Here is a 10,022-nt window from a genome sequence, read left to right as displayed (position 1 = left end):
TGGAGAGGTCTGGGGGGGATTTGGGGGCTCTGAGGGGACCCTGAAATGGGGCTGGGGGCTCCCCGCGGGACCCTGAAATCGGCCCCAAATCGGTCCCAAAATTGGACCCAAACCAGTCCAAAATCAGGCCCAAAGCAGCCCGAAACCAGCCCAAAATTGGCCTCAAATCAGCACCAAAATTGGCACCAGTCAGCCCCAAATCAGCCCCAAAATCAATCCCAAAATTGGCCCCTGCTCTTATCTCAGCTCCCTCCGCATTTTCCCTCATTTTCCCATTTTTTCCCCTTTTCCCCCACATTTCTGCCAAATTTTCCCCATTTCCCCCCCAGCTCAGAAAACCCGACGACCCCTTGGGGCTCCTGGGACCCCTCAACTTTTCAGGAGGTGACCCCAACCCTTCCTACAAGTACTGGTACCAGGTGGGGTTTTTGGGGGGGGATTTTGGGGTCTCCAGGGGGGTCCCCAGGCTGATCCCCCTCCCCTTTTATCCCTCCCCAGCACAGCTCCAGCCCCGGTGGCCACCAGAGCCCCTGGTGCTGCAGCCACTCCCCACGCCCCTGCACAGACTGGGGGACCCCTCCCCAAAATTTGGGGGGTGGGCATTGTAAATAAAGAGGCTGTGAGGAGTTACCCTCATTTATGAGGCCTTTATTCTGTTTTGGGGCAGCTTCCAGCAGATTTTGGGCTACCCCAAGGTGGATTTTGAGATCCTCTCTGTGGGTTTTGGGGTGGCCCAGGTGGATTTTGGAACCCCAGTGTGGATTTTGAGGTACCCCCAGCAGGTTTTGGGGTGCTCCAGAGGGATTTGTGGCTGTCCCCAGCAGCTTCAGGCAGATTTTGGGGTGCTCCAGGTGAATTTGGAGGTGCCCAGGTGGATTCCAAGGCTCCCTGTGAATTTTGAGCTGCTCCCAAGAGATTTTGGGCTGCTCTAGGTGGATCTGGAGGTGCCCCAAACTGATTTTGGGGTGCTCCAGGTGGATCTGGGGATGCCCCAAACAGATCTTAGGGTGCCAAGGTGGATCTGGAGGTGCCCCAAGCTGATTTTGGGGTGCTCCAGGTGGATCTGAAGGTGCCCCCAGGAGCTGTTGCGCTGCCCAGGCTCCATTTCGGGATGCTCCAGCCGAATCCCAGCAGATCCCGGGCAGGCTTTGGGATCCCCTGGGCAGATTTTGGAGTCCTGCAGCAGTTTTGGGGTCCCCCGGGCAGATTTTGGGGTCTCTAGAAGCCCGTCTGGAGCAGCCACTGCCGCACCTGCGGCCCCCAGTGCCCGCGGAGCCGCAGCGTCGCCGTCACCTCGTTCACCTGCGCCGGCACCTCGGGGACCCCCAGGGAGCCCAGGAACGCGCTCAGGTCCCGCTGCAGCGCCTGGGGGGCGTCGCGGGGGTCAGGGGGAGCCCCCCAGGACCCCCGGGGACCCCCAAAACCTCCCCCGACTCACCCAGATGTCGCCGTGGATGTGGCGCAGCTCCGTCAGGCGCCGGCCCTGCCGCTGCCCCTCGTACACGGGCAGGTTGTGCAGGCGCGAGCGCCGCACGAAATAGGGCAGCTCTGGGGGGGGCCCTGCAGCAATTAACACCCCCGGGGGTAATTAACATCCCCCGGGGGTAATTAACAGCCACCCCGCCTAAATTCATTTCACTGCGCCTAAATTCGCTTCACTGCACAGTTTGGTATTCACTAATTTCTCCTTCAAGGAAGTATTTTGGAGCCCTCCCCGGGGTAATTAATACTCACCAAGGGGTAATTAACACTCGACAAGGGGTAATTAACATCCCCCTAGAGTAATTAACAGCATCTGGGGGTAATTAACACCCCTCCAAGTGAATTAACAGCCACCACGCCTAAATTCACTTCTCTGCGTAGTTTGGTATTCACTAATTTCTCCTTCAAGGAAATATTTTGGAGCCCTCCCTGGGGTGATTAATACCCACCAAGGAATAATTAACACTGTCTGGGGGTAATTAACACCCCCCCCCCCCCCCCCCCCCCAAAGAAATGCAACCCACCCCGGCCCAATTCACTTTGGGGTAAATAAATCTTCTTTGCTCTTTGGGCTGAGATGATTCCCTCTTGAAGAGAGTGTTTTGGGTAATTAACCCCAGGGTAATTAACACCACACGGGGGTAATTAACAAGCTCCCAAGGTAATTAAGCCCCCCAAGGTAATTAAACACCTCCCACAAAGTCATGAAGCTCCCCCAGGATAAATTAACTGATAAAGAACCCCGGTGACTCTTGCTTCGGGGTAAATCACCCCCTCTAATTACCCCCAGCGCTAATTACCCCCAGCTAATGAGCCCGGGTAATTACCGACCTGCGGGGGGGCTCCAGCCGGACGGGGTCGGGTATTTGGGGTGCGGGGGGGGCTCAGGGACGCGGCTGGGGGGCAGCAGCCGCTCCACGAACCCAAATTCAGCCGTGGACTCCTGATAGCTGGGGGGCCTGGCCGGGGTCTGTGGGACCCAAAAATCCCTGAGAGACCCCCCAAAAATCCCTGAGAGACCCCCCCAAAAATCCCTGAGAGACCTCCCCGAAAAATCCCTGAGAGACCCCCAAAAATCCCTGAGACCTCCCCCAAAAATCCCTGAAAGACCCCCAAAAATCCCTGAGAGACCCCCCCAAAAATCCCTGAGAGACCTCCCCCAAAAATCCCTGAGAGACCCCCCAAAAATCCCTGAGAGACCCCCCAAAAATCCCTGAAAGACCCCCAAAATCCCTGAGAGACCCCCCAAAATCCCTGAGAGACCTCCCCGAAAAATCCCTGAGAGACCCCCCAAAATCCCTGAGAGACCCCCAAAAATCCCTGAGGGACCCCCAAAAATCCCTGAGAGACCCCCCAAAAATCCCTGAGAGACCTCCCCCGAAAATCCCTGAGACCCCCAAATCGCCCTCCCCCATTTCTCCACCTCGAAACCCCCAGTTCCCCTCTCCCTTTTTAGGAACCCCCCAAATCTCCCCTCTGCATTCCCCCCCTCAGTTTCTTTCCCCAAACCCTGCCTCCCTCCCCAGTTTCCCCTCAGGCTCCAATCCCCCTTCACCCCTCAAACCCCGCACTCCAATTCCCCCCTCACACCTCCCCAGCGAACCCCTCCCACCCCAAACCCCCGCCCCAGGGTACCTGCACCCCCCTGAGCCCCCGGCCCAGCGCCCGCAGCCTCCGGCCCAGCGCCGCCAGCGCCGCCATCTTGGCTCCTCCTTCTTCCCCTCCGCCTTCCCGCCGCGTGACGTCAGCGCGCACGTACGTGACGTCAGCGCGCGCACGTGACGTCAGCGCGCTCCCCGCGCACGCGCTCGCTGCCCTGAGGGAGCCGCTGAGGTGGGGCCGGGCCGGGGGCGCCGGGCGGGAACTGGGGGGGATCTCAGGGCTCTGGGGGCTCCGGGCCGGGAATTCGGGGGGATCTCAGGGCTCTGGGGGGGATCTCAGGGCTCTGGGGGGGATCTCAGGGCTCTGGGGGCTCCGGGCCGGGAATTCGGGGGGATCTCAGGGCTCTGGGGGCTCCGGGCCGGGAATTCGGGGGGATCTCAGGGCTCTGGGGGGGATCTCAGGGCTCTGGGGGGGATCTCAGGGCTCTGGGGGCTCCGGGCCGGGAATTCGGGGGGATCTCAGGGCTCTGGGGGCTCCGGGGAGGGCTTGTGGCGGCTCTGAGGGGGTTTGAGGTGGGGGGCAGCGTTGTGGAGGTTCTGGAGGGGCTCACGGGGGCGTTGCTGGGGGCGGGAGGGGTTCAGGGAAGGATCCTGAGGGGGTTTGTGGTGGAGAGGCTTTCTGGAGGAGTTTGGGGGCATCTTTTGTGGGATTGGGGGGTGTTTGGGGGTCTGGGGAGGTGTTTGGGGAGCTCTGAGGGGGATTCAGGTGTGGGGGGGTCTGGAGGGTTATTGGGGATTTGGGGGGGCTGCAGGAGCAGCTGGGAAGGCTCTGGAGGGGGTTTGGGGGGGTTCTGAGGGGGCTGCAAAGGTTTGGGGGTGAAGGGCGGGCCCTCGAGGCCTTGAGGGGTCGTTGGGGGGCAGCTCTGAGGGTGGGGGGCACCCAAGGGTGCTGCCGGTGACCCCCAGTGTGTCCCCACCCCCGGCACGGCCCTTTGTCCCCATGGCCCCCGGCCAGGTGACAAAGTCCGGGGGGTGGGAGAAGTACTGGAAAACGCTCCCAAAAGTGACAGGATTCCACCCAAAAGAACCAGAAACACCCCAGGACACACCCCAAAACTGCCAAAAACACCCCAAAACTGCCACAGCCCCCCAGAAACACCCCAAAACTGCCATGATCCCACCCAAACCAGCCAGAAGTACCCCAGAACACACCCCAAAACAGCCATAGTCCCCCAGAAACACCCCAGAACTGCCACAGCCCCCCAGAAACAACCCAAAATAGCCAGAAACACCCAAAACTGCCATGATCCCACCCAAACCAGCCAGAAGTACCCCAGAACACACCCCAAAACAGCCATAATCCCCCAGAAACACCCCAAAACTGCCACAATCCCATCCAAAACAGCCACAGCCCCCCAGAAACACCTCAAAACTGCCACAGCCCCCAATATCTACTCCTGTCACCCCCAAAAGCCACCACTCACCTCCCAAAAAATAACCCTCGAATCACCCCCAAACCACTCCTCCCTCAGCTCCCTCCCTTCCCCTGATCTGCCCCCATTCCCAGGGGGTTCCCCCCCATTTTTGGGTTTTGGGGACCCCCCTCACCGCCTAATCCCCCCCTCCCCAGCCGCCACCATGCAGCTCTTCATCCGCGGCCAGACCCTCCTCACCCTCGAGCTCTCCGGCTCCGAGACCCTCGCCCAGATCAAGGTGAGCCCCCAAATTCGGGCTGTCCCATTCCCCAATCCCACCCTGATTTTGGGGTGCTGACCCCCTCTCTCTGCCCCCCTCCCCAGGAGAGGGTGGCCGAGCTTTCGGGGATCCCCGCCGAGGAGCAGCTGCTGCTGCACGCCGGGACCCCCCTGGACGATGAGGCCGTGCTGGGGCAGAGCCCCCTCCCCGAATTCACCACCCTGGACCTCTCCACGCGCCTGCTGGGAGGTAATTCCGGGGGGGGCCGCTAATTACCGGGGTGTTAATTAACAAAACGACCCCCCCCAACACCCCCATTTTCTTCCTTCCCCCAGGTAAGGTGCACGGCTCGCTCGCCCGCGCCGGCAAAGTGAGGGGCCAGACCCCCAAGGTGAGCGCTGAGGGGGCTCCCCCCGGCTTGAGGGGGTTTGGGGATCCCGCCAGGGGTTTGGGGACCCCCCTGACCCCCCCGTATTTAACCAGGTGGCCAAGCAGGAGAAGAAGAAGAAGAAGACAGGGCGGGCCAAGCGGCGCATGCAGTACAACCGGCGCTTCGTCAATGTCGTGCCCACCTTCGGCAAGAAGAAGGGTCCCAACGCCAACTCCTGAGGCCAATAAAGGAATTTGGGATCAATTCCCAGCATTTTGGGGCTTTACGAGATTTTTGTGTGTTTTACTGGGGTTTTTGAACTTTGTTTTAAAGTTGGTTGTGAAGCGTTCCGCGTGGTTTGGGAGTGAAGCTGGCCTAGAAGGGGTTCATAGGGGTTCCCGAGCAGCTGATGGGGCTGGTAATTAGAGAGAGGAGCTTAATGAGCCTTAATTTGGAGGCTGCTAATGAGAAGACTCTATCTGGGGAATGATTCTCTACTGGGGAGGCGGAGAGAGCCGAGCGGTGCCGGAAACACCCGAGCGCGGCGGTGGGCGGGGCTGAGGAGCCGAGCGGCGACGGAAACACCCGAGGGATCCACGAAACCAGCCGGAAACACCCGATTGGAGGAGCGCGGAGCAGAAAAGCCGCCATGAGAATTAATTGATGGCTCCGAACCCTTCGGAGCGCTGCCGGAAATTACCGAACGGATTCCGGCCGAACCAAACCTCCCCCGGCCTCAGCCGCCAGGGGGCGCCCCTCGCGCCTTTTCGCGCCTTTTCCGCCGCGCCGCGCTCCCGCCCCGCCCCCTTTCCCGGCATGCCCCGCGCGCTATTTAAGCGCCCGCCAGGCGGCGCCGCGGCCATTTTGTCCTGGCAGCGGTGGGCTGGGGTGCGTTGTGATTTCATCGCGCTGAGGGGTTGTGAGGGGCTAGCAGGGGGGTGTGGCGGCTTCCATAATCCGCTCCCTCTCCCCTGGCTGGTGGGGAGCAGCCTGGAGCTCCCCCGGCGCTGATCCCCTCACGCTTCAGCCGCTGTGTCCGTCCCTGAGGGGCTCCATGAGGGCCCCGCGCCTGCCCCAGGGCCTGCTCGGGGATGAGCCTGTCACAGACCTGTGCTGATGGCGCGGTGAAGAATTTCGAATTCTCTGAGGGCTCGTCCTGCCTGGGGGTTGGCTGCCCTATCATTGTAATATATTTTGTTTCTAACGCTTTATTTTTTTGTTTCCATTCTAGTGTTGTTACCCATGAAATGGAGCTTGTGCCTGAGGTGAGTAATTTAGTGTTTAATAAATCAGGTTTCGGGGCAGAGCGGGCAGCAGTGCTGCGGGGATGATCCCCATGAACTCTCTCTTGCTGATGGGGCAGTGGAGAAGCTTCTGGAACATTCTGAGTGGCACTGACCGAAAAAAGGAGTCAGATCTCTTGTGGGGAGGTTTAAAACCCTTCTGGAGGGGATCGGACCCACATTGGGGGTGTTTAACCCTTTCCAAGAGTTAAAACCACGTGTAGAAGTTTAGATCCACTCTAGATCCTCAGCCTGGGCTTTAAATTTCAACTCGATATAAGAACCTGCTTGGTTAAAATTAGTATTTTAATGGATTTTTCCTTGTTCTCAGGGCATGAGCCATGGGGGCGCAGGTGAGTGGGGATTTGCAGAGGGGATGTGGGGTTTCAAATTTTGGTTTGTGGGGTAGAGTTTTGGGAGACGATTTGGGATTTTAAAAGACAGTATTGGGGGATTTGGGGAGGAGATTTGGGATTTTGAGAGAAGATTTTGATATTTAAGGGGATTTTGGGGTTTGGAATTTTTGGGTTTTGGGGATTTGGGGTGGAGATTTTAGGGGGTTTTTGGGGTTTGGGGATGAGATTTTAGGGGGTTTTGAGGAGGGGATTTTCGGATGCTGGAGGGGCCATTGGGGTTTTGGCGAGGGGATTTTGGGGTTTTTTTGGGGTCTCCCCTGCCGAGGATGAGGCGATACCGCCCCAGACTGAGCCCTGTGACTGAGTGGTTCCCCCTGAGGCTCTGGGTGACCCCAGGGGAGTTTTGGGGGGGTCACCAATGGGGGTCTGGGGGTCTTTGTGTGAGTTTTGGGTCATGGAAGGATTTTTGGGGGGATCTAAAGGAGTGTGAGGATTTTTAACCCTTGAATTTTTTCTTGTAGCTCTTCGATTTTGGAATGCTCATGCATGGGTTCCCCATGGCCCCTCCCCAGGTGAGCCCCCCTTTTTTTACGGGGGGGAAATGAAGAATTTCTATCTCCCTCAGAGCCCCCCGATTTTGGGGTGCAGATTTTGGGGTCCCCCACATTTTTGGCTGTTCTGTGAGGAGTGACAATGACAAGCATATGGCTGAGGGGCCCTGATGCCACGTGAGCGCTGAGAGCAGCTGGGCCGGGCCCCGCAACTAACTAATTAATTGTTTAATTCGATTTAATTAATTAATCACCACCGTCCATTGATGTTTCGCAGTGGGAGAGCAGCAGAGGTGACCCTGGGGCCACCATGAAGTGACCACCACGAGCCCACCTCAGGTCAGAGCCCCCCCAAAATCCCTCCCCAATTTCAAAACCATCACACTGAGCCCCCCCCCCGAATTACCTAAATAATAGAAATTTAATTAAATAAACATAATTAATTTGTATTTTACAGTGGGATAGGTCTTGGGCCACCATGAAGTGACCACAAAGAGCCCCCCCTCAGGTCAGAGCCCCCCCAAGCCCCCCCAGAATCCCCCGACCCCCCAGTCCGAAGCGATGAGACCCTGAGCTGGAGGCTGAGTCCGATGGCAGCTCTGAGTTACCAAAGCCCTGATCGGATTTGGGGAGGGGGCTGCACCCCCCTGCGGGGCTCCGACCCCCCCTGAGCCCCCCAATTTCCTCCACAGCCTCGGGAGCTGCGGATCCCTGTGGGCAGGTGAGAGCTGGGGGTCCAGGGTGGGTTTGGGGGGTCCTGGGTGGGTTTGGGGGTCCCAGGCCCCCCATGAGGAAACCCCCACGTGTCTGACCCCCCCGGCTGGGCCCAGGACCTGCAAAGGTGGAACCCCCTGGAGCCCCCGGGGGGAGAGGAGGACAGAGAGTCCCAGCAGGGACGGTCTGAGGGGGCCTGCAGGGATTTGGGGGGATTCTGTGGGATTTTGGGTGTCAGAACTCACACTGACCCTCCCCTGTTTCCGTTCCAGGGTCCAACCCAGTCCTGCCCCCTCGGGGGTCCATAGTTGGGGGACCCCAACCCCCAGAGGGGAATTTGGGGGGTTTTGGAGCCAGTCTGTGAATCCTGAGAAGATCCCAAGTAAATCCTCACCTGGAGGGGGAATTGTTCACTGGGGTGGGGGTCCCTGGGCTGGGACCCCCATTGGGGTGACCCCTGCAGGGACGATTTGGGGTAAATTTGGGGCTTTCCTGGTGATTTTGGGGTGTGGAAGCCCCCCAGGGGTGATGACCTCATGAATCTCGTTCGGCTGAAGCTGCTGCTGACAACCCCAGGCCTGACCCGGGGGGGCTTTTCCCCCTTATGGGGTCCCCAAATTCCCCGAGAACCCCCCTGACCCCCCTTGTGTCCCCTCCCTGCAGGTGACAATCCCAGGACACACCTGGAGCCAGGTATGTAAATGAGGGGGTGTGGCCTGACCCATGACATCACAGCCCCAGTTTTGGTGATGATGTCACTAGCTCACTTTGACTCCCCTGAAAACACCTGAACACCTGAAAAATTGGGGTGGGGGTCCCCGGGGGGGTCCTGGGGGGGAGGGGGCGCCCTAAAGCCCCTCCCCCCCTGCTGTCCCACAGGTGCGGCAGGAGCGGGGCTCAGGTGAGCCTGGGGGGGATTTTGGGGAGCGGGGAGGAGATTTGGGGTGTTGGGAGGGATTTGGGATTTCAGATTTTGAGCTTTGGAGAGCGGATTTGGGGTGTGGGTTTCAAATTCTATTTTGTGGAGAAGGGATTTGGGATTTACAAAACCATTTTGAGGTTTGGGGAGGAGATTTGGGATTTTGAGAGTTGATTTCGGGATTTAGGGTGTGGAGAGGGATTTTCGAGAGTGGAGAAAGGATTTGGGGCTGTGAAGAGAAGACTTTGTGGTGAGGAACTTTGAGGTTTGGGGAGAAGATTTTGGGGGGATTTTTGAGGAAAGGATTTTGGGATGGTGAGGGGCCTCTGGGGGTTTGGCAGGAGGGATTTGGGGGACAGGATTTTGGGATTTAGGGGAGATTTGGGGTGTTTTTGGGGTCTCCCTGCCAAGGATGAGGCGATACCGCCCCAGACTGAGCCCTGTGACTGAGTGGTTCCCCCTGAGGCTCTGGGGGACCCCGGGGGTTTTGGGGGGTCCCAATGGGGGCTTGGGGGTCTCCTGGGTTCGGAACAGATTTTGGGTGATTTTTGAGGAGTTTGAAACCTTGTAACACTTGAATTTCTTCCTGCAGTTCTTGGATCGTGGAAGTTCTACCAACATAAATAAAAACTGCTGTTTTTGTTAAAAACATTGAATTTGTGCTTGTTTCTTATTTGGGGAGGAGGGACTGAGGGTGAGGGAATTGCGGAGGGGGGTCGCACCTGAGCCCCTCTATGCTTTTAAAGGCTACAAAAACATCTCAGGAAGCCAAAATTCCGAATTTAAACTCATTTTTTGGGTGATTTAGATGATTTTGATAATTTCCAGGTCTCCTGTGCCCCAAAACCCCCCGGGCATGGAGGGGAGCCTCCCAAAGCTCCCCCAAACCCGCGGCGTCACCGTGGGGGCCTGCTGGGGGGTGTTCTATGCAAATGAGAATGATTATATGCTAATTGCGTTGGCGTCATGGCAAATAAGGGGCAGGGCATGCAAATCGAGGTGCTCGATCGTCCAATCACATCACCAGTGGAACGCGGTGGGGCGGGGCTTC

The 10,022-nt window shown here is 58.3% G+C and overlaps 3 protein-coding genes and 4 non-coding genes across 15 annotated transcripts; 6 read left to right on the top strand and 1 right to left on the bottom strand.

Moving 5' to 3' along the window:
* Window positions 1-632: 632 nt before the first annotated feature.
* LOC146764893 (large ribosomal subunit protein mL49-like) lies at window positions 633-3,207 on the bottom strand. The gene is made up of 4 exons (XM_085563953.1): window positions 3,118-3,207; window positions 2,314-2,452; window positions 1,439-1,560; window positions 633-1,365 (listed from the first exon to the last, which is right to left on the bottom strand). The coding sequence occupies exons 1-4, from the start codon at window positions 3,181-3,183 to the stop codon at window positions 1,219-1,221; spliced, it is 474 nt and encodes a 157-aa protein (XP_085420079.1). The 5' UTR covers window positions 3,184-3,207; the 3' UTR covers window positions 633-1,218.
* A 45-nt stretch (window positions 3,208-3,252) lies between these two features.
* LOC146764892 (ubiquitin-like FUBI-ribosomal protein eS30 fusion protein) lies at window positions 3,253-5,434 on the top strand. The gene is made up of 5 exons (XM_085563956.1): window positions 3,253-3,315; window positions 4,714-4,796; window positions 4,883-5,027; window positions 5,114-5,169; window positions 5,262-5,434. Exons 2-5 carry the CDS (start codon window positions 4,722-4,724, stop codon window positions 5,385-5,387), a joined length of 402 nt encoding a protein of 133 aa, XP_085420082.1. The 5' UTR covers window positions 3,253-3,315; window positions 4,714-4,721; the 3' UTR covers window positions 5,388-5,434.
* Window positions 5,435-6,008: 574 nt separating this feature from the next.
* On the top strand, window positions 6,009-9,622 carry LOC146764887 (uncharacterized). 9 transcript variants are annotated; one of them, XR_014950582.1, is made up of 9 exons: window positions 6,009-6,036; window positions 6,380-6,413; window positions 6,763-6,784; window positions 7,309-7,359; window positions 8,031-8,059; window positions 8,325-8,434; window positions 8,716-8,745; window positions 8,932-9,221; window positions 9,564-9,622. XR_014950582.1 is itself a non-coding variant. In XM_085563959.1 (9 exons), exons 3-9 carry the CDS (start codon window positions 6,773-6,775, stop codon window positions 9,592-9,594), a joined length of 285 nt encoding a protein of 94 aa, XP_085420085.1. In that variant the 5' UTR covers window positions 6,009-6,036; window positions 6,380-6,413; window positions 6,763-6,772; the 3' UTR covers window positions 9,595-9,622. The 9 variants fall into 9 exon arrangements, 6 of the variants coding, with proteins under 6 accessions (XP_085420085.1, XP_085420086.1, XP_085420087.1 ...); XM_085563959.1 differs by having other exon boundaries at window positions 8,932-8,953; XR_014950584.1 differs by lacking the exons at window positions 8,716-8,745; window positions 8,932-9,221; window positions 9,564-9,622 and adding exons at window positions 7,616-7,677; window positions 7,796-7,846 and having other exon boundaries at window positions 6,009-6,272; window positions 8,325-8,623.
* LOC146764891 (small nucleolar RNA SNORD26) lies at window positions 6,468-6,541 on the top strand. The gene has a single exon (XR_014950610.1). It is a non-coding gene; the product is annotated as a small nucleolar RNA SNORD26 (small nucleolar RNA).
* Window positions 7,104-7,171, top strand: LOC146764890 (small nucleolar RNA SNORD31). The gene has a single exon (XR_014950608.1). It is a non-coding gene; the product is annotated as a small nucleolar RNA SNORD31 (small nucleolar RNA).
* Window positions 8,121-8,247, top strand: LOC146764889 (small nucleolar RNA SNORD22). Its single transcript, XR_014950609.1, has one exon. It is a non-coding gene; the product is annotated as a small nucleolar RNA SNORD22 (small nucleolar RNA).
* On the top strand, window positions 9,374-9,441 carry LOC146764888 (small nucleolar RNA SNORD31). The gene has a single exon (XR_014950606.1). It is a non-coding gene; the product is annotated as a small nucleolar RNA SNORD31 (small nucleolar RNA).
* Window positions 9,623-10,022: the final 400 nt, after the last annotated feature.

Source organism: Lonchura striata, chromosome 31 (genome assembly GCF_050655825.1).
Source record: "Lonchura striata isolate lonStrDom1 chromosome 31, ASM5065582v1, whole genome shotgun sequence".
NCBI classification, from domain to species: domain Eukaryota; kingdom Metazoa; phylum Chordata; class Aves; order Passeriformes; family Estrildidae; genus Lonchura; species Lonchura striata.
Note: the sequence above shows the minus strand (reverse complement) of the source record. Positions and strands in the feature narration are given on the sequence as shown.

Bases quoted from the DNA above. Each gene is read 5' to 3' on its own strand.
- LOC146764887 (XM_085563957.1), top strand. The intron at 7,360-8,030 runs GTGAGCCCCCCT...TTTCCTCCACAG, and splicing joins TCCCCATGGCCCCTCCCCAG to CCTCGGGAGCTGCGGATCCC. The intron at 8,060-8,324 runs GTGAGAGCTGGG...TTTCCGTTCCAG, and splicing joins CTGCGGATCCCTGTGGGCAG to GGTCCAACCCAGTCCTGCCC.
- LOC146764892 (XM_085563956.1), top strand. From the start codon at position 4,722: ATGCAGCTCTTCATCCGCGGCCAGACCCTCCTCACCCTCGAGCTCTCC. The intron at 4,797-4,882 runs GTGAGCCCCCAA...CCCCCTCCCCAG, and splicing joins AGACCCTCGCCCAGATCAAG to GAGAGGGTGGCCGAGCTTTC. The intron at 5,028-5,113 runs GTAATTCCGGGG...TCCTTCCCCCAG, and splicing joins CTCCACGCGCCTGCTGGGAG to GTAAGGTGCACGGCTCGCTC.
- LOC146764893 (XM_085563953.1), bottom strand. From the start codon at position 3,183: ATGGCGGCGCTGGCGGCGCTGGGCCGGAGGCTGCGGGCGCTGGGCCGG. The intron at 2,453-3,117 runs GTACCCTGGGGC...TGGGTCCCACAG, and splicing joins GGGGGCTCAGGGGGGTGCAG to ACCCCGGCCAGGCCCCCCAG. The intron at 1,366-1,438 runs GTGAGTCGGGGG...GACGCCCCCCAG, and splicing joins ACATCCACGGCGACATCTGG to GCGCTGCAGCGGGACCTGAG.